Here is a 26,633-nt window from a genome sequence, read left to right as displayed (position 1 = left end):
GGTTTGAAAGACCGCGGGTCCCGGTGCACCCTGGGGGTTGTAGTCGGAGCCGCAGGGGGGCGGGGAGGAAAAGGAGCGCGGCGCGCGTGCGCACTGCTCGGCTCGCTGCGCGTGCCAGAAGTCCGGCCAGAGCCCGGCCGCGCGGGGCTGGGTACCTTAGGGCTCGCTGGGTAGGCTCGGCATCAGGACAGCTACGTGTCGCGTGGGACATGGTTCCGACACCGGATCTTCATCCTTAAATGAAGATCCAAATCCCATAGTAGGAAATAGGTGCGTATGCCCGCTTTGTAGACCACTGCGGGTTCGTGCTGGGGGTAAGAAAACCCGGTCCCTGCCCGCGGAGCGCCCGGTGACTCTGGGTGACCAGACACCCTAGTGTTTGCCCCTGGGCCACCCTGACACCTCGTTCCTATTTAGGGGCTCCCTCTGCAGCCTTCAGCCTCGCTCTTTGCGGTCCCCTTCACTTCTGATGTGCTGGATACCCACCCCCTTGACCCTCCCTGAGCCTCTGTCCACCGGCTCCCTTCTGAGTTCCATCATCTGTTCAGGATCCTACTTAACTGGAGAAGAGAGATGGGGCCAGACAGACCCAAGGCAAATCCCAGCTTCAGATACTGGTCACGAGCCTCGGGGTTGCAAGTAACAGAAGACCAGCCTCAAGTTGGCTTCAGAAAAAGAATTTATTGGCTGGAACTGGAAGTCCAGGTGCAGCCCTGGCTGCAGGTGTGGATGGAGAGAGGGGCTTGAAGGAGGGCACTAAGTCGAACTGTCTCCCAGCAGCCTCTCTGGGTCTTGCTCAGCTTCCGACGGGAGGCTTTGTTGAGCCCACCCATCCAGGGGCTCCTGGCTGCCGTCTGCCTGCCAGGGCTTCCTGAAGACAGTGGCCGGCTTAGTGTTGCGTGTGCTTAGTCCACAGTCCCAAGGCCTGGCTTTGCCTAATTCATGACCACAGGGCCACGGCGGCAAGAGCCCAGTGGGTCCTAGACTCAAGGGGTATTCAGCCAGGTGTCAGATCCACACAGCCCTGGGGGTGTCTGCTGGGGGCAAGGGTCCCCAAACACCCACTCCCGATGCCCCTCCCCCTGTATCATGTCAGCACGTGAGACTTGGTCAGTGAACACACTGTTAATAACTCATGGCAGCTAACCGAATTCTACCTTCATCCATCTCTTCTCTTGGGCCCCTCCTCTCTTCTGTCAATGGCCTACCCACTGTCGATTCTTTTCTTCCTGTCCCCAGTAGGATTCTGCTTCATTTTGTAATGCACTCATTCAAGGGCTCATTCACCAGTCATGGGTTCACTGACAGGTAGTCGGGGCGGGTTCCATGCTGGGTGATGCTGGGACACAGATGTTGTCCCTGACCTGGGGAGGGCAGAGGTGGGGAGAAAGGTGCAACAGCAAGGACTGTGGGGCCCCGGGCTGCAGTGGGAGGCCGGAAGCCTTCCTGGAGGAGGGGGCCAGGGTTCCTCCTCCCCTGGCCAGGCTGTAGCTTGCTTGGAACCAGGAGACGGGAGGGTACACGGGGTGTGAGCAGGGGAACTGGCAGGGAGGGACAGGTCAGAACGGGTGGGCAGGCTCCCCTCGGGACGTGTCGCTAGCTCCTGGGGTCAGACAGCATCTCTCTTGAAATCCCGTTGTAATGACTCTGCTCTTGACTCACTGCCCTGCTCCACCCCCACGTTCAAGGAGAAGCCTGCCTTCCCAGGACCCAGCCCAGGCCTGGCACATGGAGGAGGCTCAGAGGTGCCCACCCAGTAACAGTCAGGCAGAGGAACCAATTAACTAGTTTATTTTAATCCCAGGAAATGTGTCTAGTCAATTTAGAGGTGTCTGCTGCCTCCCGGAAGACCTGCCCCCCTCCCTGCCCCCGTGAGTCCCTACCCTAATTTCAGTTTGCACTGAAGGAACCTAAGAAACACCAGTGGGCTGAGACTGCCTCTCACAGCACCACCGAATTGGACGTCAGGGCCAGGTTCTCCTCGGGGAGGGAGACAGAGGCAGCAATTGTAAAACTGGCTCGGATCATGTTAAAGCCACGTCACAAGGCTTTGGTTTCTGCCTCTGCGCTCAATCCTCAATCCTCAGAAGGCACAGCAGACCAACGAGTGTGCATACGTATGGTTAAAATCATGGTTGACAAAAATAATCAGCAAGGACCTACTGCAGAGCACAGGGAGCTCTATTCCACAGTCTAACAACCTAACCGGGAAAAGAACGTAAAAAATAGCAGACGTGCGTATGTGTAACTGAACCACGCTGCTGAAACTAACACAACATTATAAACCAACTATACTCCCGTGTGAAGCAAAAACTTTAAAAATCATGGTTGACAATGTGCAGTTTAGAATTAAGAGAAAATCAACCCAAATCAGCGCCACTAAAGCCCCAAGGGAAGCTTGCAGGCGTCTTTGCAGAGACAGCAGAAGGGCTGAGGGCCCAGGCACTGAGGTGGGGGCCCCTCTCTCCCAGGAGGCACAGGGCCCCCACTAGTTAGGACCCTGGGCAAGTCACTCCCCACCATGGGTACCCTCACCCAAAAGGTGGGACAACAGAACCTTTCCAGAATATGGAGAGGAAGGCAGAATGATGGGGTTTATCCCAGGGGCAGCCTAGAGTGGGGAGAGGGGTGCCTCTAGGGCTGGGTGGGAGACTCCCCTCCCCGAGCTGAGCCCACCACCACCCCACCCCTGCCTTCCAACCCTTGAACAACTGGGAGGTGTAAGGCAGGGTCCCCTGGGAAAACAGTTTTTGAGGCAAGTGGAACAGCAGCCCCCACCTCGGCTCTGCTTGAAACCGCACCATGGCCTTGAGCAAGGATTAGAAGATTTGGAACCATGCTGAAAATTGATTTCTGCCCCTTCTTCCTGTAACGCTGATGGTTACAGGGCCTTCTCCTTTACAGGCCTGGCCACCTGTAACCCCACGAAGCCAATGCAGCAGCCAGTCTGAGGGCCACGGAGGCCCTGTGGGGCGGGCAGCCAGGCTGGCTCACTACAGGAGGTGGACGGCGGCCGCCTTGCGGATGAGCCTGGCAGTCAGGGGGGAGTTGGGCTTTAAGGCATCTCGCTCCATCAGAAGGCTCCTGGGGAAACAGAGACAGGGTCGGTGCTGGAACCTTCTAGAAGCTGGGGGACGGATGGCTCTCTACCCCAAGGCAGGACACAAGCAGCATGGGCCAGGGCTGAGCTGGCAGAAAGCAAGATGCCCCCTCACCCAGTGGTGGAAGGAGGGGCTGGCATCACAGCCCAGGGGACAGGTGGGACCAAGGTCCAGAGGCAGGAGACGGGGCCTTGGCAGGGGCAGGGACCAGGCAGCAGGTGGGCAGCGCTGTGAGGCTGAGAAAGCCTGGGCTCCCACCCCGTGTTTTCATGCTGGCCCAGGCCATCGGTGATTGGAGAGCACCCTGGCAGTGTTCCGGTGATGCCCAAGTGCAGAGCGTTTCAGGGTGGGCACCGCCCTGTGGCCTCACCTGCCCCAGGACTAGGGGCCTGACCCCTCACCATAAGGAGTGCCTGGACCAGAGGGTGGGGCGTGACTGGAGACAGGGGGAGGACCATGCCTGAGAATGCTGGAAATGACCCTGATGCTGGAAAGACTGGGGCAGGAGGAGACGGGGACGACAGAGGATGAGAGGGTTGGATGGCATTACCGACTCGATGGACATGAGTTTGAGCAGGCTCCGGGGGTGGGTGATGGACAGGGAGGCCTGGCGTGCTGTAATCCATGGGGTCACAAAGAGTCGGACACGACTAAGGAACTGAACAATAACAGCAAGCCTGAGAATGTTCTGGGAAATCAAGCGGCCAAAAGGATGGTGAGGGGAAAATTCCAGCTTTCAACAAGGGAGGGTAATTTAAGACAAAGACCCCCCCCCCCCAAACAACTGGCCATAGTGATCCTTTGCATGGAGGGTGGGGTTAAGGGGCTGGGCCTGGCACTGGGGGTGGGGACACCATGTCAGGGGCCGAGGCTTTCTGCTTTGGAGGGGAGGGGGGCTGAGCAGCGTGAGGATGCCAGGAGGGCACCTGGAGGGGGTGCGCCTGGGACCCCGCCAGCAGCGGGCTCCCCAGCACACCCAGCGTGGACCGCATCGTGCCCCCAGCTGACCCTGGCTCCCCTGCTCAAGGCCTCGCCCGCCTCTCTGTCCACAGGGCCCCACCCTCCCTGCCCAGCTGCCACCAAGCCTGGAGCTCCCCAAGCAGCTCCAGCACTAGAGAATGTGTGTGGCTTTGCATGTGGCCGTGGGGGGCTGACAGAGAGGGCCATGCGTCCAGGGCGCTGCAGCGTATAACCAGGTCCTGTGTGTCTGTCCACACTCGTGGGACACAGCGTCCGCGCCTGTGTCATCAGCGCTGCCAACGCCCGCTGCTCGGTTTGGACCCGCCACTGGGGAAACTGGGCCTTGCCTGCCATGGGCTACACGGACTCTGCCCCATCCACCGGGCCTCTAACCTCCAGAGTCCAGCAAGGGCCTCCGGGGCCCCCTGTGCAGTCTGGACTTGCAGCAGCAGCTTCACGGGGCCTCAGGACACCCCGTCTGCCCACCCGGCACCCCGGCTCCCCTTTCCCCTTGGCGCTCCAGCTGGCCAGGAGACTTGGGCGAGGAAGGGGTCTCATCTCACCCCCGGGGCACCAGGGCCAGTGGGGCTGAGAGGAGCCGGGGTGGAAGCACGGAGCCTGCGGCAGTGGCTGTCTTCCCAGAGCTTTCTTCCTGGGGTGCCCCCACCCCAACACCCCCAATCCTCCAGCTGCACCCCTCCTCCTGAGCAGATTACCTCTGAGCCGGTTAAACCCGCTTGGTCTCAGGAGTCCCTCTGAATGTCACCTCCACAGGCACTCCCCCGCCCTGACCCCCTGTCCACTCAGCGTCTCCATCACGGCATCCTGGACAGCGTGCCCATGCCCACAGCATTTTCACACGCATTTGTGGGATGAATCGCTTACTCCCTGCAGGAGACGGAGGCTCCTCGCAGCCTCGGCTGGGGCCTACCCGCCCACCTCTCCACCTGGCACCTGGCACAGTCTGGCAGGACAATGTGTGGCAGGACAGTGTGAGCCAGGCCTGAAGGCTCAGTGGGTGGGTGCAGGAGAAGGAAGGACGTCCCGGGCAGAGGGCAGCACGTGTGAAGGCCCAGGGGCCTGCAGGAGTAAGGAGCTCAGCGTGGCCAGGACAAGGAGTGCGCTGGGGGGGCGGGGCGCGGGGCGCTGAAGGCAGGGCCCACGGTCCCTTTGGTCGAGTTGAAGATGCTCAGGGGGGAGAACCAGGCACCCTTGGGGCCTCGTATCTCTGCAGGCTTAGAGACGGGCACCACCTTGGTCCAAGGCAGGTGGGAGCCTCTGGGCCCCTGGACGTCCAGGGGGACCCCCGAGTGAGAGGGGCTGGGCTCTGGAGCAGAATGAGGAACTCACCGGGCCACGTGCTTGTGGCGGCCAGATGAGCAGTTCAAGGCCGCGTGAATCAGTAACTGGTTGAAGACGTCTCTCTGAAAGATGCATTGGGCACGTGAGACCCCGTGACGTGGGACGAGGGGTGGGGACTCCCTTCCCCACTGCAGGCCGGCCAGTCCTCAGGGACAAGCTCACAGGGGTGTGAACCGCAAGGACCCTCCAACCCCACGGCCCCCGCGCTGCACGGAGACGGGGGCTGCGGGGTCCAGGGGCTCCTGGCCCCAGGACCCTCGCGTGACACATGCGAGGCTGGGGCTCACCTGGGCGTTGCTGCCTCCGATCTGGACCAGCCGGTAGCGGATGGGCAGGAGCAGCTCCACCACGCGGTCAGGGCTCCCGTCCTGGGCCTCCACCAGGGCCTGGCACAGGGGCAGCCCCACGTCGCGGGCCAGGAGGTGCTGACAGTTCTCCCCCGGGGACCTGCCGGCCCGAGAGGGTGCCCTCAGCCCTGTGCTGCCCCCGTGATGGCGCATTGGTCTCCCACCCGACTCAGGTCCCTAAGAGGGTGGCCTCCTCCTCAGCCCAGCGTAAGGGCTTTGATCAGGTGGGCTGATGGAAGGGCAGGCCACCAGGGACAGGAGAGGACAGTGTTCTCAACTCAGTTCAATGGCGCTGTGGCCTCAGGCCAGTGCCCCGACGCCTGGCCTCAGTTTGCTCATCTAAAATGAGCTCAGTTGCTCGTGTAAAATGGGAGTAGCAGAGCCGACCTAGCAGGGAAAGCAGGTCAAGGCTGGTACTGGAGCTGGTACCACCCCTGGACTGAATGCACAGCTGGGGCGGGCCTCATCTTCCCAGGGCCCTCAGGAGGTGGCCGATCGGGGTCATGAGGGCTAGGGGCCTGAAGCTATGGCCAAAGCCCCAGGAGGAGGGACACGGCAGGTGGCCGTGGGTGTCACCCTCCCCTGGGCAGCAGGGACAAACCGCCAGGGCTCCCGGTCTCTCAGCTGTAGCTCTCCAGTCGGGAGACCAGGGCTGGCCACGTCCCCGGTGGCCTGTACGGTGCCTCCCCAGACTCTGTGGCCCTGCTGTGATTGGGACCAACTCCCATGGCGCCAGGAATGGTGCAAGGGATGTCGCCACGTCACTGCCCCCATTCTCCTACCAGCCTGTCCCACCAGCTGAGGAAACAGGCTGAGAGTAGAGAGCTGAGACCCTGTAAGGGACAGTCCTTCTGGCTCCAGGGCCTCCCCACCTCCCCTGGTGCGACACTGACCTTGACCGTGAGGCCTACGGGACAGAGACTGCTCTGTGTCCCGGGTGGGGAGAAGCAATTGTACCCTCGAAGGGCACGCCCCGCGGGGACGCACACCCGGGGGAGACTGAACACCTGGGGCACACACCTTCGGAGGATGCATGTCTGTCTAAGGGCACCCTGGGAGGAGCCCTCCATGGGCATCCGTGTGGCTGTGCTCTCTTGGGGCCTCCACCCCCAGCCTCCCAGCAGGCAGAGGCGGTCTGCCCGCGCCACCCCCGCCTTCTCCCCCGCCCCGGCCCTCCACGTACTCGCTGGCATCCCGCAGGGTGGTCAGCAGCTCCTGCGTGGTCTGGGTGTCCCCCGCGCCCAGCGACGCCATCAGGAAGTGTGCGTCGTTGAAGAGCAGGACGTGGTCTCGGCTGTGCTTCCGGGTCACAGATAGGACGTCCTGCCACCGCTCGCCCACGGAGACCCCTGGGGACACGGGGGGACACCCGCGGGCCTGGCATGAGCGCGGTGTGCACGAGCTCTGGCAGCCACAGGTGGCTCCAGGTGAGGAGGCCCCGTGAAGCTGGCAGGCAGCCTCTGGCCTCGGGCTTAGGCCTTTGGGCCTGGCTTACGTTAACTTTGTTGAATCATAAAAGCAGCAGGTGGGTAAGGTAGAAAGCAAATCAAAATAATAAAAGCTATGGAAGGGTGTTCAGTGAAGTCTCTGGCCCCTTTGACAAACCCCAAACCACTGTAATGGAGAAGGAAATGGCAACCCACTCCAGTGCTCTTGCCTGGAGAATCCCATGGACAGAGGAGGCTGGGGGGTTACAGTCCATGGGGTCGCAGAGAGTCAGACAGGACTGAGCCACTGAACAAAACCACTGCAGAAGTTCCTCTTGGGGTTCTCACTGGGAAGGCCCCGACACGGCAGGGGCCAGTCAGAACCTGCGGAACTCATAAAGGGCATCCTTTAGGTCTTCCTTTGGGCCTTCCCTGGTAGCTCAGATGGTAAAGAATCTGCTCGCAGTGTGGGAGACCTGGGTTCAGTCCCTGAGTGCGGAAGATCCCCTGGAGGAGGGCATGGCAACCCACTCCAGTGTTCTTGCCTGGAGAATCCCATGGACAGAGGAGCCTGGCGGGCTACAGTCCATGGGGCTACAAAGAGTTGTCGCAAAGAATCGGGCATGACTGAGCGACTGAGCACCCCTTTGGGTCTGGATTTCCAGCTCGAGCCTGTCCCTCCTTCTGCTCTGCTCTCCCACACCATCTCCCCTCCCGTCCCTCATGGATCCTGCAAGTTACCCGACTCCCCCTCCTGCTCCTCGCGGTCCTCCCGCGACCCCGTGGTTGCCCAGACCTCCGTGTCTCTGCCTGTCAGGTGGAAGCAGCCTGGAGGCTCCATTCTGCGGTGAGGAAGTGAGTGGCCTTCCTCTCCCTTCCCTGGCCCCGCGGCACCCCGATGGGGCCTCCCAGCCTCCAGGCCAGGGCCCAGCCCTTCTGAGCCCCTCCTCACGGGCATTCGGGGGGCCCAGGCTTGAGGCCCGGGCTGGGCCTCCACAGGTGAAGGATCAACGAGATCTCAGGGTCAACAGGACTCAACTTCCCCCGGCCCTCCCCTCCCCACCCAGTACTGGAGGGTTTTGGCTGAACAGACACAGGCCCCCACCGGCCGGGTTCTGGGGTCCCAGCCCAGTCACTTGGATGGCTCCTCGACGATGCCCTGGCCTCCAGCCTGGCCGCCCCTGGCTCAGCCCACCTGCTGGGCGGAACCTGATCAGCCTGGCCCCACGGGCCCTCCAAGACCCAGACAGAAGCAGCACTCATCACCCTCCGTCCCCGCCCCTTAGCCTTCTCCGCTCCATGTGAGCCGTAGGCCATGCCTCTCGCTCGTCCCTGGAACAGGCCACCGGCTGCCGTCCTTGGGGCACTGGATAGGCCGCTCCCTGCTATGATGCCCTTTCCCGTCGCCCCTCGGCAAAACCCTATGCTCCCTTTTGTGGCTTCCATCTCACCTCCTCTAGGAAGCCTTCCCAGAACCCTCTAGAAACAGCCTCATCCCCACTCTGTCCCGCTGACCTGGGCCCTAGAGTGGGCAGAGGAACCTGCTGAATGTGGGAGGAAGGGGAGAGCCATCAGGTACCCCAAGCAGTCGGTCGGAAGCCCTCCGTGGCCCCCAGGGGTACAACTAACCCCATTCAGGCCACGTCCAAGCATTGGGTGACACTGTTGTGAAACTCTTCCCTCTGAAATCCCCAGGCATTGAGAAACTGAGGTGGCACCCAGAGACGGGTAGCCAGGTACCGCCTGTCCCCTGCAGGCTGAGCAGGTAGGCTGTGGGAGCGGCAGGGGCCCACCAGGTTCAGAGCCAGAGGCCTGTGCTCCGAGGGGCAGTGGGAACCAGGAGAAAGGGCCACGGGGGCCTGGGCCCCTGGCCTGGGACCGGCTGGAAGGCAGCCGCAGAGCCGGTACCCTGGGCCACGCTGTCCTGGGGCTGAGAGCAGACCCTGGAGAAACTCGTTCAGGCGTACCCACCGGCCTGGGCCCCGACCATGTCCCCGCCCCTCGTCGCACAGGAGCGGAGGGACCAGGAACCAGACGGGGCTACCTTCCATCTGCAGCCGATACAGCATGGAGCAGCTGTCCACCATGTCCAGCATCGCCCCGCTGGCCTGCAGGCTGGGCAGGATCTGGAAGACAAGGGCGGGCGGGGGTGAGGGGCTGCAGGGACCGCCCGAGTCCGCCTGTCGGGGCCAGGCCCTCAGCCCACGGAAGCCACCGCCAGTGTCCCCGCCACCCTACCCCTCAGGGCCGTTCGGCTCTCAGGGCCTGGGCCGCTCTGGGTGCCCAAGGGGCACTGGACAGACTTGGGAAAGAGCCCAGTGCACTGGCACCTGGGGGAGTGTGCGTCGAGCCCTGGCCCACTGGTCACCTCGTGTCCCCTCCTGGCCCGATAATGACTCCACCTTCAGCAGGTCTGCACCCCACGGCACAAGCTCTTGTCACCCTTCATAGGATGAAACTTATATAGGGTTTCCTCTTGCAAGAAGCCCTGCTGAGTGTCCTTCTCCGGGGTTCAGATCCTCAGATCGCCAGCATGTTTGTGCGCCCGGGCTCTGTTCTTAAGCCCACAGTGGGGTGCCCAGAAGCTGTGAGTTAGGCTTTTTGTTTTTCTTTTCTTTTAAACACACATCTTTGACTCAAAAGTTAAGAATCTGCCTCCTAATGCAGGAGACTTGGATTCAATCCCTGGGTCAGGAAGAACCCCTGGAGAAGAGAATGGCAACCCACTCCAGTATTCTTGCCTGGAGAATTCCATGGACAGAGAAGCCTGGTGGCCTACAGACATGCCTCAAAGACTCAGACATGACTGAGTGACAAATACTTTCACTTTCAAACATGTACATAGGGCCTGGAGAGGGGGTAATAGTTAGGGTTTAGTAGGTGGGGATTCTGTTTGGGAAGATGAAAAAGTTGCAGGAATGGATGGTGGTGAAGGCTGCATTGCAATATGAATGTACTGAACGCCACAGAGCTGTACATGTAAACTGGTTACCATGGCAACTGCACATTTAAACTGGTTGCCATGGTAACCATACACACAAACTGGTTGCCATGGTAACCACACACTTAAACTGGTTACAGTGGTAAAATACAGTAGGTATGCTTTATCTAAGCTCAACTGTGTCCGACTCTTTGCAACCCACCAGGCTCCCCTTCCATGGGATTCTCCAGGCAAGAATGCTGGAGTGGGTTGCCATTTCCTTCTCCAGGGAATCTTCCCGACCCAAAGATTGAACCTGAGTGTCCTGCACTGGCAGGCAGATTCTTTATCACTAGCACCACCTGGGAAGCCCCAGTGTATATTTTACTACAATAAAGAAAAAAAAAAAATTCCCGGCAGTTCCCTAATGGTCTAGCGGTTAGGATTCAGCGCTTGCACTGCCACGGCCCGCGTTCAGTCCTGGTCAGAGAACTGAGATCCCAGAAGCCACGCAGCACAGCCAAAAACATTTCAGGCGGAACAATGTTCTCACCAAATAAAAGCAATCTAAATGACTAGAAGGAAGCCTGAGATCTCAGAGATGACCATCTGATATGTGCACTCTTCCAATGCCCACAGAGGGGGGTGTGTGTGTGTGTATGTGTGTGTATATGTGTATGCACACGCGAATTCAGTCATGTTTGACTCTTTGCAACCCACTGGACTGTCAGCCCGCCAGGCTCCTCTGTCCATGAAATTTTCTAGGCAAGAATACTGGAGTGGGTTGCCATTTCCTCCTCCAGGGGATCTTCCCGACCCAGGGATCGAACCCACATCTCTTGCATCTCCTGCATTGGCAGATGGATTCTTTACCACCGAGTCACCTGGGAAAGCAATCTCCCAACACCCACAGGCGAGCAGAGTCAAACCCTGTTCTGGGTTTCAACACTGCCCTTGGAGAGAACCAACGCCTGAGGTCTTACACAAGAGCTGTGGGTCTGTCTGGGGCAACACGGACCCGCTCAGGAAGCTAGTCGAGACTGAAGGGAAATCGACGCAATAAACTGAATCGAGTGCAAGTGTGGACTTACGTGGTCATCATAAATGGTCAGCGCAGCCTCGTATTCGCCCTGGAAAAACGAAGTTCCGGGATTAACACAGGGAGGCGAAATGAGATGCTGAGACATGAACTGAAAACGCCTCAACAAAGGCCCCAACCTGCCTGCCTACAGCTTGGTGGGTCTTGGGATGGGCAGAGAGGAACCCCTGCCCCCAGCCCTTCTTTCCCCAGGTAGTGGACACAGCAGCAGCTGCTGCTAGGGGAGCCTTTTCCTCAAAAGCATTGCTTTTTCCATGAAGCACTTGTCAAGCAGCTGTGAGCTCTTTCATCTATTTCCTCCAGGACTGTTTCTTCCTCTCTGTCTTTTCCTCATGGCCCATTCAGCTGGGTTCACTGCTTTCTTGAAGATGCTGTGTTATTGCATTCTGCATATCCTTACAGGGCCCTTACCTTCCAAGCATTTCTCTTTCGACCTTTAGGGAACTTCTAGATTTTCTCTAAGACAAACTGCAAGAAGAGCCCTTATGAATGGGACCCAGTGGTGGGATCGCTGGGGTCAAGCATGACCCCACACCCGTGCCCCCACTGGGGTGAAACACTGTGAGGGTCCCGTGGCTCATTCAGGCACAACCGTGGGGTGCAGGCCTGGCAGTTCACTCCAGGGGCAGAGATACTGGGTCTACATTGTCTCCACAAATGGCACACGTGTGTACAGGATTTCTGAGTCCAGGACAGTGGGAAATACCTAAAGGAGTTCAAACCTGAGAAGCTGTTTGAAAACATGAGTGCCCTACTGCATCAGAACACCGCTGCAATGCACAAACACACAGCACTGCTCCACAGGATATAAAGTACAGCAAAAGGCAGAAAAACATTTCTTTCCTTGGAGGGTAAGACCTTACAAAGATGTAAGACTCTACATCTTTGTAGGTTAAGGCGGCTGGTCATCTTACCTTTTCGATCAAATATAAGGCCCAGTGCCAATAATTATGGCAAGCAAGCATGTCAGAGGCCTGGGGAAAGAACAAGAACATGAGAAGAATCTGACAGCCCGGATGGGCGGTTGGGGTGGGTACGGGAGGGTAAGCAGCTGCTATCTGTGTCAACGCAGAACCCCACAGCTTTGGGTGCGGGAAACACTTCCCAGCCCCTGCCTCAGCTGCCCTGGCCAGCAAGTCCACGCCTGTCCATTCCTTTGGCCCTGAGCCTCGGCACGCGGTGGGCCTGAATTTACCTAGGGCGCTGAGGCTACGGCAGGCTGGCATCTTAGCCCCAGAATGAGGAGGCAGGAGAACCAGAGCCACCCAGAGGGGGCCGCTTGGCACCCCAAGCTCGCCTTCCTTAGGTGTGGTGTGGAGAAAACGAGGAAGCCCATCCAAACAGCTGCAGGGGCCGACTGCGCCCAACAGCACAGGACGTCCCCATAAAACCCGACGGCCGCTGCGCCTGGGGCCGAACCTGCGCGGGTCCTGGCACAGCCCACGGGATAAAGGGGCAGGGGTGACACCCGGACGGCTGCAGCCGCTCTGCTTTGGGCCCCGCCACGAATGCCAGCCTACGTGGCTGCGGCAGACACTCCCTTCTCTGCTTGGACACCACCTCCCACGTCCTGGGAGGCAGCTGACGCCGCCTCCTCCATGACCCACGTCTACACCTATGTCTGAGGATTCAACCCTCCCAGCTCCCCTCCCTCACAGACCACTGCGCGCTTCTGTTCACAGTGATCCTACACCTCCCTGTCCGTTGTCTACAAACCCCTACTCACCCTTCGACATTCATCTCATAGGCTGCCTCCACCAGGAAGCCTTCTCTGACTGCTCCCCACTCAAGCCCAATTGGGTAGGATGCTTCCTCCAGGTTTCCATACCCGCAAGAGTGCCCCAGCCATGCTATGGTCATGCTGGGAGCTGCTGGCTCCACTTGACGGGCCTTTTGTAGACAGAGCAGCCTGTGCAGGACCCTCAGTGGGGTCCCCGGGATGAGCTAAAGCCCAGGACACTGACTGGAGCCTGAAGAACTGAGCCTGGCGCCAGCAGCCAAGGGCCGGGGGCAGGAGCCGGAGGACGGGAAGGGGAGCCGCAGGCCCCGCCGTCTGTCCCTGGGCTGGGCCGGGCCGCCGGGATGGAGGCCGCCAGGAGCCTCCGCAGGGGCCGTGCAAGGCGTCGGGGCCCAGCGCCTGCCAGGAGATGAGCCCAGCCATCACTGGCTGCCTCGTGTTACAGTCAGACCAACGTCCAAGGGCGCTCCTCTGGGGCCAGGGGCCTCATGGCGGTGGCAACAGCAGGTTTTTCAGATGAGGAAACTGAGGCTCAGAGGGATCGGGCTCTTGCCCTGAGGGAGAGGGCAGGCCTCAAGCACCCAGGCCCAGGAAATCCAGAGTCTGGGGCAGGAAGTAAATGGAATGAATACAAATGACCCAGCCCTGGCCAAGCCTCCTCGGCCTCCGCCTTGAAGGGCTCGGCCGCCCAGGTGCTCCCTCCATGCAGGGTCAGTACCTGCCGGGGGTGCCTGAGGACAGGGGCCCGACCCACACTGCACCCCCGACTCCCCACCCAGGGCTGACTTCAGGCCCAGGGTCTAGGGACCCTTACAAAGACGTGAGTCTGAACCTAATGCCGTCACAGTTCTCCAAGTTTACCTTGCACCTGCTCGCCTGCTCTACCTAATAGCCCTCCTGGAGAGGCCAGGATGCTGCCTTGTCAATGACTCCTCACTGGCCTTCCTGGGCCACACCGAGGTCATCGTGCCAGCCCCTGCTCCCTGCCTGGGTCCTGGTCTCGCCTTCGTTTGCTCAGCCGCTGACCACGGGCTGCTGGGTGCCCACTGTGGCCCAGAGAAGGGCAGGGCAGCAGACCACCCCTGGACAGGCAGCCCGGGTGGGTGCCAGGGACAAACCCGAGGACAACAGGCACATGTGAGGAGACAGGGCCACCGCAGCTGGGTGCAGGCGGGCACAGTGAGGCCCCAGGAAAGGGCCGCCTGGCAGGGCTTGAGGGGTCTGGAAGGCATGGGTGCCACTGCCCCACCAGGGACCTGACCCCCGCATGCCAGCCCTGCAGATGATCGCCGGGCCCTCATCCACCCCATCGGCCCCTGGCTGCACTAGCTGCTCCCTGCGGACACTCTGTGGTGCTGGGGCCCGTGTCCAGCCCTCTAGCCAGTGGCGGAGGCGGCAGCTCAGAGCCTTCGAGGTTCTCACCAGTGCCAGGCTCTTGTTTGTTGCCATTGTTTAGTCGCTCGGTTGTGTTCGACACTTTACCACCCCGTGGACTGTAGCCCGCCGGGCTCCTCTGTCCATGGGGTTCTCTAGGCAAGAATACAGCAGTGGGTTGCCATTTCCTTCTCCAGGTGGGGATCCTCCTGACCCAGGGGTTGAACCTGAGTCTCCTGCATTGTAGGAGTCTTTACTGCTGAGCCACCTGGGAAGCCTGGCTTCTTGTTCAGCCAGTAATTTTTCTCATCCATTCCTTCTACAGCCAAATGCCTCAGGCCACGACCAATTCTAGAATTACCTGCAAAACGCTGGCAGGTGTTGGGGAGCCGTGTGGCTCCCGGGGGACCCAGTGGTTTGATAGAAATGCTTCCAAGCGGAACATAAGTTTTCCCAGGACTAAGCTGCACCTGGTAACCCTATCTGTTAATCCTCAGCTTAACTTAGGAGGACAGATGGAATTTTCCAGGCGGGTGGATGGACGAGCACCATACCTTCCAGTGGGCTTCCGAGTGCTGCATGAACTCCAGGCCTTCCCGGACCTCCGCTTTCATCTCGTGAATATGCGCAATGGTGTGCACCGACCACGCATCCGTCGGGTTAATGGACAAAGCCTACGTGGGCGGGGGGAGGGGAGGACAAATCAAGATGATGTGTGAGTCAGTCCGCCTGGTGACAAGGCGTCCCAGCTGCAGGGGCACCAGGTGCCTGGGCTCTGCCTCAAAGCAATGACCCCAGAGACCCGCCCGTGAATCAGAGACTGGATGCTGCCAATGAGGGTGTCACTGCCCACTTCACGGATGGAGACTAAGGCTCAGGGAGGCTGATGACTTGCCCAGAGCCGCGCAGTGGGGCGGCAGTGGGGTCTTTCCAAAGCAGGGGCTTATTCGGCCCCTTTGCCCCCAGCCTCAGGTCCACAGCTGAGTCATGTGCAACGTGCCACCCAGCGTCCCCGCCTTCCTCTCAGGGCTGCCATGGAGGCCAGTGGGAGAGTGTGTACGGACTCTGGGGGTCTCAGCTGCCCCTCCCGACTAGCACACACACACGTGTGACTCTCCAGGCCTGTTCTGATGCTCCCGCGAGTAATGACGACAGCCACCCACAGGGCTGGTGGACTGGCCAGTGACGACATGGCAGGGGGACGTGAGGGTGCTGAGCACCTACCGAGACCGGCACAGGGCAGGAAGCCGAGCTTCACCGTGACCCTGGGGACCACCCACACGAGCCGGGGCCCCCCCAGCCCTGCTCCCTCGGTTCCCCCGTGCCTTCACCCCTGCCCCTGGCCCGGCCCCGGCCAGGCGGTCTGCGCCGCAGCGGGCGGTGTGCAGCCCCACCGCAAGGCCCGGCCGGTCCGCGTGAGGACAGAGAAGGGGCCCGCCTGCAGGGACGCCGGGGGCCTGGGGCGGAGCCCCACAGGACCAGGACGCTGCAGGAGACCCCGGGGGTGCAGCCAAGCAGGCCGGGGGTCCGGGCCCTGTGAACAAGCCCACGAAGGGTGCAGCACGGGGCCGGGGCTCACGGCAGGTGCTGCTCTCACCCCCTGTGGGGATCGTGGCCACCCTCCCCTGCTGACCTGCTTCCCCACTCCCCCCCCCCCCCCCCAGTTTCCTGGGGCAGAGTCCACCTGGCCAGGGTGACCTGGCCCTGCTGTTCCCAAACTTTGCTCCCAGCACCCGCCCCGCCCGTCTCTGCCCTAAGCCTCGGTCTATCAGCGCTCCATCTATCAGCCAGCCCAGGCCTGCCACTCCCCTTCCCAACGGCTGCCCTTTGCTCTTTCTGCCCTGGGGGTTCAGCCTGCAGATGAGGCCCGGGTGTCACCATCATGAAGCCTCTCCTGATCCCAGAGGAGCCTGTGCATCCTACTCTCAGTTTCCCAGAAGCCTGGCCTTGCCCAGTAACTGTCTGTAGTGGACTGGTGCTGGGGTCAGAGTGTGGGCGCCTGCAGGAGACCAAGTGTGAAGGGAGAGAAGGGGTCCCCCCACATCACCCCTTCCTGCTCCTGGCGGTTGTGACTCTCGTCTCAGTCCCCCTCTGACTTCCTGAACCATCCTGCCACCCACAGGTGCCCACACAGATGGCGCCCAGCAGGAGGGCCCAATGCCAAGGTGTCCAGAGGACCTTCCTGCATCTGGCCCCCCGGGGGGTGATGCCTGGTCCCCCAGCATGGAGCCAAGATTACAGTGAAGTCCCTTGTGTCCCCCCTCAAAGCCCTGACTCAGGACTGCATCACAGACCCTGTCACCTCCTGTCAAGTCCCACCTCTACTTCTGTGAACCCAGAGCTCTGCAGAGACCCAAGTGCCCTGCGGCCCCAGGAGGGCAGCAATGCCCCCTGGGGAGGCGGAGGGTGCTGGGAGCCCTCCAGGGCAACGTCTGGGGGACGAGCCCTGCTGGGAGCTGGGGAGCAGGTCTGTCCAGGCAGCATGGACTGTGCTCAGGCAGCCTGGGGGAGCCTGGCACTGCCTTCTGTGGGCTGGGCGGCCTTGGCCGTGGCCTCCCGGAGCCCGGCTGCTCTCCTCTGACTGATGAAGGGGCTCAGTGCCTCATGGCATTGCATCCAGCAGATGGACTGGGCACGTCCAAGTGAGGGCCAACCCTGAGCCAGGCCCAGGAGCGGTTGTCACTCCCGGGTACATGGTGGTCCCTCCCTGGGCCTCAGTCTCTGCTCCTGGGAGGGGAGGCGCTGGAGGAGGGGCCTCTGAGTCAGAGAAGCTGAGGCCCTGGGGCCTGCAAGTCAAGGTGTCCAGGGTGCGTCCAGGGTAGCGGCCAGCCAATGTGCCCCAGCACAGAGGGAGGGGCCAGGCCCGCGGGAAGCACTTAGCATCCCACCCGGCTCTGTGCCCGTGGCTGCGGCTGCCTCCGGCGGAGGCGGTACTCAAGACAAGGCCTGGCCAGCAGGCCCCAATGCAGGTCAGGGCCCGCCGGAAGCAGCCTGATGAGATAAAATTTATATTTTAAGGGAGGACCAGAAAAATGAAGCGTGAGATCCTCTCTGTGCCTGCTCCGGCCTCCTCCCTGGCTCCCTGACTGCAGCGCACACCTGCATCACACGTTAACCAGAGCTCCTCAAAGAAGGGAGCGCCTGCTCCGCCCTGGAGACGGAGTCTTTCCTCTCCTCGGATGCCAGCAGTCTAAGTTCTTCAGAGAACACTGCCCTTCCCAGCCCTGCAGTGGGGCATGGTGACTTGCTGCTCACTTTGTTCGTGTGTATCCAGACTGTGTGTCCTTGGTGACCTTCATGGAAAATATCAGGATGTCATTTTGATGTTCAGTCCTTTGTCTCACAAAAGTAGGCGACTGTACCTTCAAGTTCTAACTGGGAGAACAGTGCTCAGGACTGTCTGCTTCCTGGTTTACAATCCTCAGTTTGGCTTGAGTAAAATTCCCTTTCTTTCCTTGTTAACTTGATAGTTCAGTGGCGATAGTTTTTGGCGACAAGCCTCACTCAGCACGTAAGGGTCCTCTCCTGGAGGCTTGGTGCTGTTGGCGTCGCTTAGAAACCTGCGGTTCCAGGTGGGAGAAGCAACGCTGACACCCATTTCCCACCTACACAGTTTGGGTCCAGAACACACACGTGGGGCCCTGGAGACACGGGCCTTCCCCCACCTGTGCAAGGTAGCTCTGCAGACCCAGGGGCACAGGTGACGGAGGGAGCTGCCCTCTGTTAACACAGCCCTCCCAGCAGGAAACGGGGTGCAGAGTGGGGGGCCGAGCCTGGCCTGCTCTGCGCCCCCTGACACTCTCCCCCAGGGCTCCTGCAGCTGGGAAGGACCCACCTACCTCTTTGGCGAGCTTTTCCGCCCGATCATAGAGATTGGTTTCCATTAGTCCGAAAGAATAGATGCCTTTCACGTAGCTGGAAACAGAAACTGAGATGATTATTTTTTAAAAATGGATTGGAACTATTCCACCCGCCACATGGCCGGAGCAGGGTTGTGTCCCCCGCCAGACGGTATGTCTGGACACACGCCCTACGTGGAATTCGAATCTTTGCGGCTCATGATCAAGTTAAGATGAGGTCATCCTGGATGAGGGTGGGCCCTAAACCCAACGACTGGTGTCCTTATACGTGAAAGGAGAGGGAGGCAGAACACACAGAGACACACACACACACACAGACGACAGACAGTCACGTGGAGACGAAGGCAGAGACTGGAATGATTTCAGACTTGCCAGTCCCCACAGTCACTGGAGCCAATTCCGTAAAATAAATGCACCTCCCTCCCTCCTCTGCCCCATCTCTCTCCCTGTGTGTGTGTAAATAACATAGATATAGAGATACATATCCTGGGTTTCCCTTGTGGCCCAGTGGTAAAGAATCTGCCTGCCAATGTAGGAGACTCGGGTTGGATCCCTGGGTCGGGAAGATCTCTTGGAGGAGGAAATGGCCACCCACTCTAGTATTCTTTCCTGGAGAATTCCATGGACAGAGGAGCCTGGCGGGCTAAGTCCATGGGGTTGGACACAAAACTTAGTGACCACATAATAAATACACATCCTATTGGTTTCTGTTTCCTGGAGAACCCTGACAACACAGCTCTTCAATCTATTAATCCACTTGCCCTTCACAACAATCCTATGATTAAGATGCAGTGGAGGTGACCCCGGGGGGCAGTCCCTGGGCCTGCTCACAGTTATTCCACGCCTCCCTCTCCTTCCAGCCCATGGTAGTGCTGCGCTTCCTGGCTTCCTGCGGCGGGGGGCGGGGGGGGGGTGACTGGATCGGGCCGGCGACTCAGAGCACTTCACTCTGAGCACTAACGCCACTGCGAGTCCCCCAGGAGAGCTCTCTTTCCTCTTAGCAGCTGGCGTGTCCAGAAAGGCGTGGCTTCACCAGCTGGGATCCCAGAGGGAGACAATGGCATGGGCCCAGAGCCTCCGCCCGCCTGTGATGGACACGTATTATGAGGGAGAAGCTCGCCTTTCTTGTAATAAGGAGTGGAGAAAAAGATCTAGAGGATGTTTGTTAGTGCAGCAAAACCTGCCTTGTGCTGACTGATACATAATGGCATTACCTCATTCCCAGGATGGGATAAAGGTCAAGTGAAGATGTGAAGCCTTTTCACTTTTTTTTTTTTTTCTGGCCAAGACCTGTGGCTTGCAGAACCTTAGTTCCCTGACCAGGGGTTAAACCCAGGCACAGAGACCTGACCCTGGACCACCAGGGAACTCCCACCTTTTCACTTCAGAGAAACAGGAAAGAGCAACAGCAGCCTCACGAGTTTCAGGTCAGGGCCTCTGCCATTCTTCAGGGCAGAGGAGAGGCTGAGACAGGAACGATGTGACTCCCAGCTGGCACCGACCTGCTCAGGGGGATGTCGGGCGTCCAGAAGGGATAAACTCGAGCCACGGAATCTCGCATCTGCTCCTGGTAGCCCAGGTAAAAGTAGGCATCGTGGGAAAACTTCAGGGCCAACATGTCTGTTGGGTGGTCCCGGAGAATCTGCTCCCACAGCTCGCAGGCTTTCGGGAAGTTCCTGGAAGCCAAGAGAGGTGTCTCAGCAACCCTGAACCCAGTTCACACACGGCGAGTGGAAGGGGCTTCCCTTCCTGCCAGTGTCACGGCTTGCACTGAACTGGTTAAAATACACAGGCACATTTCTGTGTCAGGTTGTGGCTCAGAAAATGCAAAAGCCAGTGGGGTGTTTTACTTTCTAATTCAAGCAAAAAAAAAAACCAAAAAACTGGTTTCACAAGTTGCCAATTCACCTGAGACCACACACCAGCTGTGGGAAGCCTGAGAGGTGGAATTCCAACCCTGCGCTGACATTCACACTGACTCCCCAGGAAGACAGTGAAGGACAGGGAAGCCTGGTGTGCTGCAGTCCGTGGGGTCACGGAGAGTCAGACACAACTTAGCGACTGGACAACAGCAACGACACCAGGGAGAGCGGGACAGAGCTCTGTCACGGCTTCAGAACTCGGTCACCAAGGTCTGCGGGCATCTCCCCTGCACGAGCAGACACACGGGGTGTCCTGGGGCCACAGGACACACAGGGGGACAGAGTGGGAGCCAGAGGGGCAGGGGGCAATGGGCAGAGGCTCACCTGGTGTGTTAGGACCAGGAGTCTAAGGGCAAGGATCTTCCTCTCTCTTTTATCTATTTCTTTACTGTGATCCTATTATTTTTGATGTTGTCATCCAGTCGCTAAGTTGTGTCTGACTCTTTGTGACCCCGTGGACTGTGGCAATTATTTTTGTAAGGAAAATAATAACCAACTTATTCAATGAAACCAAATAAGCTGCTTCGAATGTCAGACTAGGAATCTGAACCAACCGTGTCCTCAGGCATGGGAGGCAGGGTGGGCATCACCCCTCAGCCCCTTCTGCACAGTGCTGGGGCAGCCCGTGGCATTGGCCAGCGAGCGTGGTCCTGGAGGCCAGCCCCTGGCCCAGGGAGGCCCCTCACCCCTTGGCAAAGGTCTCTACTGCAGACACATGCAGCTGCTCCCGATGGGTCAGGGGCTGGGTTTTGGAAATCTCCACCATCGTCTTCACGGCCACATCCAGCTCTTTGTCCAGCCTCACGGAGCTTCCGGTGCCAATCAGCACGAGGCCATTAGCAATGGCGTGGCCCATGGCTGGCGAAAAGTAGGAAAAGAGCTGGTGATTCAGACGGTCCTGCCCAGCCCAGGCAGGCCCTGCAGGTGAAATAAACACCCCACGTCCTAGGAAGGGCAAGTCAGGAGGCCTTGGGCTGTGTCTCCACCAACAGTGCAGAGCTCAGATCCTCACCATGCGCGTGGAGGTGCAGAAATCCTAACACATCCTGCACCGCCCCCCCCCCCCCGAGCACTTTTTCAGCCAGGACATTCTGGGGAGCAGCAGTGTGTGGGGCGCCTGTGCCCCGCTCACTGGATGAGCTGGTTAGGGGCTGCCTCAGGGCACTTCGGAAGCCCCTCTGCTTCCCTCATCAGCTGCCACCATCACTGCCAGCAGAACAGGGCCCCTCAGAGATGCTGTCGGGGGGCCGGCCCCCAGAGCACAGAAGCCATGGTCGTCTTGGTGGCCTTCCCGTGCTGAAAACGTGGTGGCTGGGAAAGGTCAGGCCGGGGGGGCTGCCTGCGGCCCTCTCAGCAGTCTAGCCCCCGGGTCCCACCTGGGAGTGCCAGCCCCTGTCCTGACAGAGGAAGGATGTCCACTGGTGTTTCAAGCTCCGGTCCCTAGTCCGGGTCTGAGACCTAGGACCCAACCTCAGTGCTAGGACCACATGTGGCCCCCGCATCTGACCTGCAGGCCAGGGTCTGCTCAGAGAGCCTGAGCCCGTGCCCAGAGGCTAGCTCCCCTGACAGCTTCCTTCATCCCCTGTTCTGTGCCCCTTGCCCTCAGTGGGACCTGGCCGTGGCGGGGGGCGGCGGTGGAGGGGGGAGTCCCTGCTGCCCTCCCCTCTCAGCCCTTCCCCCCAGCCCAGAGCCTTACCCAAGCTGGGGCTACCCTGCTGGGCTTCTGGAATGCACTGGCCAGACCCCCATGCCTGCCACGCACATGGCTTGCCTGTGACCGCAGCCCCTGTCCCCAGGTCGGTCTCCCCTGCCCCAGCCTCTCTGGGGAGGGCCTCACTAGGAGAAGGCCTCACTAGTGTGCAGAAAGGCTGCAGTGGCCACTTCTTGTGTTTCCAGGGGTCCAGGCGTTGGATTGAGACAGCCGTGTCTGATCCCAGATCCCCAGCTACCAGTTGGGTAGCTTTGGGTGTATTTCTTACTCTGTCTGAACCTCAGTTTCCTCATCTGAGAAATGGGATCAGAGTCTTCTTTGCATAATTGATGTACAATTAAGGAAAATATTTGGAAGATACCTTCTATAGAAACTGGCATCTTTATGGGAGTAGCTGTTATTCTAAGCACAGTGGTGACTGTGATCTTCCCTTCCTCCCAACCTGGTCACTACCACAGGCCTGCCCTCTGCGGCTCAGCTGAGGTCTTTACTCAGAGTACCAGTAAGGGGCTGGACTCATGAAACACGGCCCTCAACCCAGGGGAAGCATCACTCACCGAAGGTCGGATCTGCCGCTTTGAGCTTTGACAGGCAGCTCTCAATGCCACCAAGGCTCTGGTCGTTGGTCCATTTTACGTACTGAAATTTAAAAGGGGAAACAAAGCTGTCCCCAGGGAGCTTTTAGTTCATGTAAATGAAGGTGTGTATCTAAACCTTTTTTTTTTTTCTTTCTAGAACACTGAGTATTTTCTGGACCTCAGCTCAAAGAAAATATAACTGGGGTGCATCTCAGATGAAGAGACTTAATACATATAACTCAAAGCACATTTTCAAGGGCTAGTGAGGCCTCTGCGTCCAAAAAAGATAACATCTAAAGGAAAGTCCTTCCTGACAGGCGACCTGCCCATAGTGTCAGCCTCGTCAGCCTCAAGAGGGCACTAGACATTTGGGTACTTCCATTTATTCTTTTAAAAAAAGAACCATAGTAAACATTCATTATAGAAAGTTAGGAAGGGCTTCCCAGGTGGCTCAGGGGTAAAGAATCCTCCTGCTGGTGCAGGGGACACGGGTTCGATCCCTGGTCCACAGTCCACAGACCGTGGAGCAACTAAGCCCGTGTGCCACCATCGAGCCTGTGCTCTATGCTCTAGAGGCCACGCTCTGCAACAAAAGGAGCCACTGCAATGAGAAGTCCCCGCTAGCTGCAACTAGAGAAAAGTCTGAGCAGCAGTGTAGACCCAGTGCAGCCAAAAATAAATTTTAAAATATATTAAAAGAGAAAAGAGGAAGTGGCGCACAAGCTGGAAGATCAAACTTGTCCTAATTTCCTTGGTGGCTCAATTGGTAAAGTGTCCACCTGCGATGCAGGAGACCCCGGTTCGATTCCTGGGTCAGGAAGATCCACTGGAGAAGGGATAGGCTACCCACTCCAGTATTCTTGGGCTTCCCTTGTGTGGCTCAGCTGGTAAAGAATCCGCCTGCAATCTGGGAGACCCGAGCTTGATCCCTGGGTTGGGAAGATCCCCGGGAGAAGGGAAAGGCTACTCATGCCAGTATTCTGGCCTGGAGAATTCCATGGACTCATATAGTCCACGGGGTCTCAAAGAGAGTTGGACACGACTGAGCAACTTCCACTTTCACTTTCACCCTAATTTCATCTCATCATTGCTCTTGACAGTTTGTTTCCAGTCTGTCTGTTTTAATGCCTACTTACTGATTTGGCTGCACTGGGTCTTAGCTGTGGCACTGGAGATCCCCGATCTTTCTTACGGCAGCGGGAACTTTTAGTTGCAGCACTGGAGCTCAGTGGCAGCAGGCAGGAGCCTTGACCAGGGATGGAACCCGGCCTAGCAGTGGGAGTATGAAGCTGCAGCCACCAGACCAGCAGGAAAAATCCCTTAATGCCTAGTTTTTAAAACTCTGTCGGACATTCCTGGCGGTTCAGGGGTTGAGATTCTGTGCACTTCCAATGCAGGGGCTGCATTTCCAGTTCCATCCCGGCTGGGGGAGCTAGGATCCCACGTGTCGGGTGGCCCAAAGCCCAAAACATAAAACAGAAACGATACTGTAATAAATTCAATAAAGACTTTAGAAAAGATCCACATCAAAAAAAGAAATCTTAAAAAAAAAAATCCTAAAACCATAATAATGCATTAGATTTTAGAATGTGCTCTGTCAGATATCCAACCTCCATCTATACAGAATTAGCACGTGGCATTTTAACGAGACTTGAGGGAGTGGGCACAGAGACAAGGACTCATGGGAGAGCACACACACTGGCAGGGTTTGGAGCGTGGGGCTGCGCTGGGGAATGTTTCCTGTAACAAATCACGCTCTGCAAAAGCCAAAAGGGGAAGGGGACAAACAGGCAAAGAGCTCGGATGCACACGGTGGAGGCCCTGGGCAAGCCGACGGCATGTCACCCTCGTCTCTTGGATGGCCCTCATGTTGCTAGCAGCTTCCTTGGTCTTTATGCTACATGGATGGAGTCAGTAGGTAGTGGCCTTACTGCTCTTGGAAGAGCCCCGCCCTAGTTTTCCATCAAGGTGTGTAGACCCAGGTGCCTCCTGCCCCTCTTAACTCGCTGAAAGAGTCAGCCCCACGCTCCAGGCCTCAGCTCCCCTACCTGTCAACCAAAGTATTTGGACCTTACCTCTGTGACGCTCCTAGTTCTAAGACTATAGGCTCCTTCACTGCAGTTAGAAATGGCTGGTGATACGGTGGAAGGTCTTAGAACAGCCACAGGTGGAGCAGTATATCCACAGATTAGACCCAGAAAGGGGGGGGGGGGGCGGCTCATGTCCTAAATGGAGGAGATCCACACCAAAAACCCCAGCACCCTCACAGACCAATGCCCGATGCCTGGAGGACCTCCCAGCTATGTCATGGGGCAGGCGGAACTGTTCCCCCATCCTGAGGATACAGAGGACATGGATTCTATTGCACTGGATTGCTCAAGTCTGCATGCAGCTTAAAAAGCATTCATGGCTTTCTGAGCCACTGACTGTGGGACTTGGGAGCAGCCTGAGCCATTGGTCCTGTGCAAGGATGCTTCAAGGCATCATGAAGGTCCCCAGGAAGTCTTTCTACACTCGAGTTTACCAGGGTACAATAACTCTGGGTACAAGTGGGGTTAACGGGCTACAATGTTTATAAAATCAGGATAAAGTGGGAAAGCTTTGAATGCTTCCAGTGCTGTGCCTGTATGCGGTCACCACTGACCAGCTCAACTTGGACAGCACATGGCACTTGGCAATTTGGCTGTAACCTTCAGCAAGCTATGCGGATGGAAGCTAGAGATCACTGGGCCCATGTGGAAGCACCATGTCCTCGTGGCACAAATAAATGCAGCCGTCAGACACACCAAACATTTATCTCATGAACAGAAAAACCATTCACCAATTTAAGAAACCTCCTCTTGGATCTTTACAGACAGAACTGCCGCTTCCCTCTGTAAACGCACCTGGGTCAGGGTGGCGTCAAACAGCCTGCAGGCATCATTGCTTGGTGTTGAGAGTGGCAGCCGGGCATCCTTCCACGCCTGCGCACAGCAAGAAGCAGTCTTATTCCTTGTAGCCTTCCCAAGGAGCACGCGCAAGCCTCCACCCCCAAACCCGGAAGAAGCTGATGCCTGTACTCTGCAGGTAAGGGCCTGGAAAAGCCCCATCCTTGTGGGTCAGGTGCGGACTCCCAGATTTCATAGATGGTGCAGTTCAAAGAGAGTTGGATCCTGGGTGGGGCTATCCCTAAGTAAACACCAGGGACTTCTGAGCAGCCAACTGCCCTCAGGCAAGCTCCTCCCTCCCTCTGACCTTTGTCTGGCCCCTCTGTGAAATGGGGCTCTGGAGGATACCTGGGTGACTGGGACGTGTCCCCCAGGGATCCCACACTCAGCAAAGGTGAGGCGCTCATCAGGCTGCAGCAGGGTATGCCAGGACAAAGGAGGGGCTGGAGTTGGAGTCCAAAACCAGGTGGGTGGTCCTTCTCCCTGGCCGGCAGGGTGCCAACCACCAAAGGGATTCCTCTCATCCCAATTTTCAGTCACGTGATCAGGCATTAGGGAACACCTCCAGCCCTCAGAATTGCGCACGGTAGTGGCGGCCCGGCATCCTGCCGGGGGCACAGGCCACTCTTCCTGCTCCCGGAGCCCAGCCGGTGGTCCCTCCAGGTACCAGTGGGGGCAGGTTCACTCCTCCTCCTCGGGTCCCAGCGAGACCCAGACGACATCCTCCAATGCCCGGCCTCCTCTCCGTGCGACTGCGGGGTTGCTGGGCTACGCAACCCTGAGGATTAAGAGGATCTGAGGTCTCCAGGGGCCGGGCCTCCTGCCACAGATCTCTCGGTGGTGGGGCGCACTGGAGTATCCTCTGGTGCCTTCCGTGCGCCCGGGACGCCCGCGGGGCTGTCGGGGGGGCCGTGTCACCACCGCACCCCGGGAAGCTCTAGTCCTACCAGCTCACATGTCGCGGGGCCACCCCGGGGATGCGGGGCCGCGGGCGCTCTGCCGAGGGCGGCCCCCGAGTACCTGACAGTCGCGAAGCGGCGTGGTGGCGGCCATGGTGCGGGTTTCGCGGCCGCCCTGCAGCCTCCGCGACCTTCGGCGTCCGGGCGGGATGTGGAGCCTCCGGGGCGCGGCTGGGGGCGGGACGGGGAGGTCCCCGCCCACTACTTGCTTTCGACACCTTCCGGTAACCCCGGAGGGTTACCCTCCCCAGCCTGGCAGCATTGGTGTGAGCCCCCACCTACCCGATCAGACAGGAGCCAGGGGCGGCAGGGGCGGAGGGCGGGCGTGGGAGAGCGGGTGGGATGAGG

The 26,633-nt window shown here is 58.8% G+C and overlaps 1 protein-coding gene across 3 annotated transcripts; it reads right to left on the bottom strand.

The window, feature by feature from the left end:
* Positions 1-1,774: 1,774 nt before the first annotated feature.
* TTC38 (tetratricopeptide repeat domain 38) lies at positions 1,775-26,453 on the bottom strand. Of its 3 annotated transcripts, none has more exons than XM_070453513.1 (14): positions 26,347-26,453; positions 25,285-25,362; positions 22,379-22,460; positions 20,797-20,968; positions 19,691-19,864; positions 18,168-18,243; positions 14,883-15,002; positions 12,131-12,190; positions 11,209-11,247; positions 9,242-9,323; positions 6,954-7,119; positions 5,711-5,870; positions 5,412-5,485; positions 1,775-3,084 (listed from the first exon to the last, which is right to left on the bottom strand). In XM_070453513.1, exons 1-14 carry the CDS (start codon positions 26,377-26,379, stop codon positions 2,994-2,996), a joined length of 1,407 nt encoding a protein of 468 aa, XP_070309614.1. In that variant the 5' UTR covers positions 26,380-26,453; the 3' UTR covers positions 1,775-2,993. The 3 variants fall into 3 exon arrangements, with proteins under 3 accessions (XP_070309614.1, XP_070309613.1, XP_070309615.1); XM_070453512.1 differs by lacking the exon at positions 26,347-26,453 and adding an exon at positions 25,675-25,878; XM_070453514.1 differs by lacking the exons at positions 25,285-25,362; positions 26,347-26,453 and adding an exon at positions 23,536-23,860.
* Between the last annotated feature and the right edge of the window lie 180 nt (positions 26,454-26,633).

This window comes from Odocoileus virginianus, chromosome 23, assembly GCF_023699985.2.
Source record: "Odocoileus virginianus isolate 20LAN1187 ecotype Illinois chromosome 23, Ovbor_1.2, whole genome shotgun sequence".
In the NCBI taxonomy this organism is placed as follows: domain Eukaryota; kingdom Metazoa; phylum Chordata; class Mammalia; order Artiodactyla; family Cervidae; genus Odocoileus; species Odocoileus virginianus.
The sequence above is the reverse complement of the archived record's forward strand: the minus strand, read 5'-3'. Positions and strand labels throughout refer to the sequence as shown.

Bases quoted from the DNA above. Each gene is read 5' to 3' on its own strand.
- TTC38 (XM_070453512.1), bottom strand. From the start codon at position 25,878: ATGCCTGATCACGTGACTGAAAATTGGGATGAGAGGAATCCCTTTGGT. The intron at 22,461-25,284 runs GTGCGTTTACAG...TTTAAATTTCAG, and splicing joins TTGACGCCACCCTGACCCAG to TACGTAAAATGGACCAACGA. The intron at 11,248-12,130 runs GTAAGATGACCA...TCGTTTTTCCAG, and splicing joins CCTTATATTTGATCGAAAAG to GGCGAATACGAGGCTGCGCT.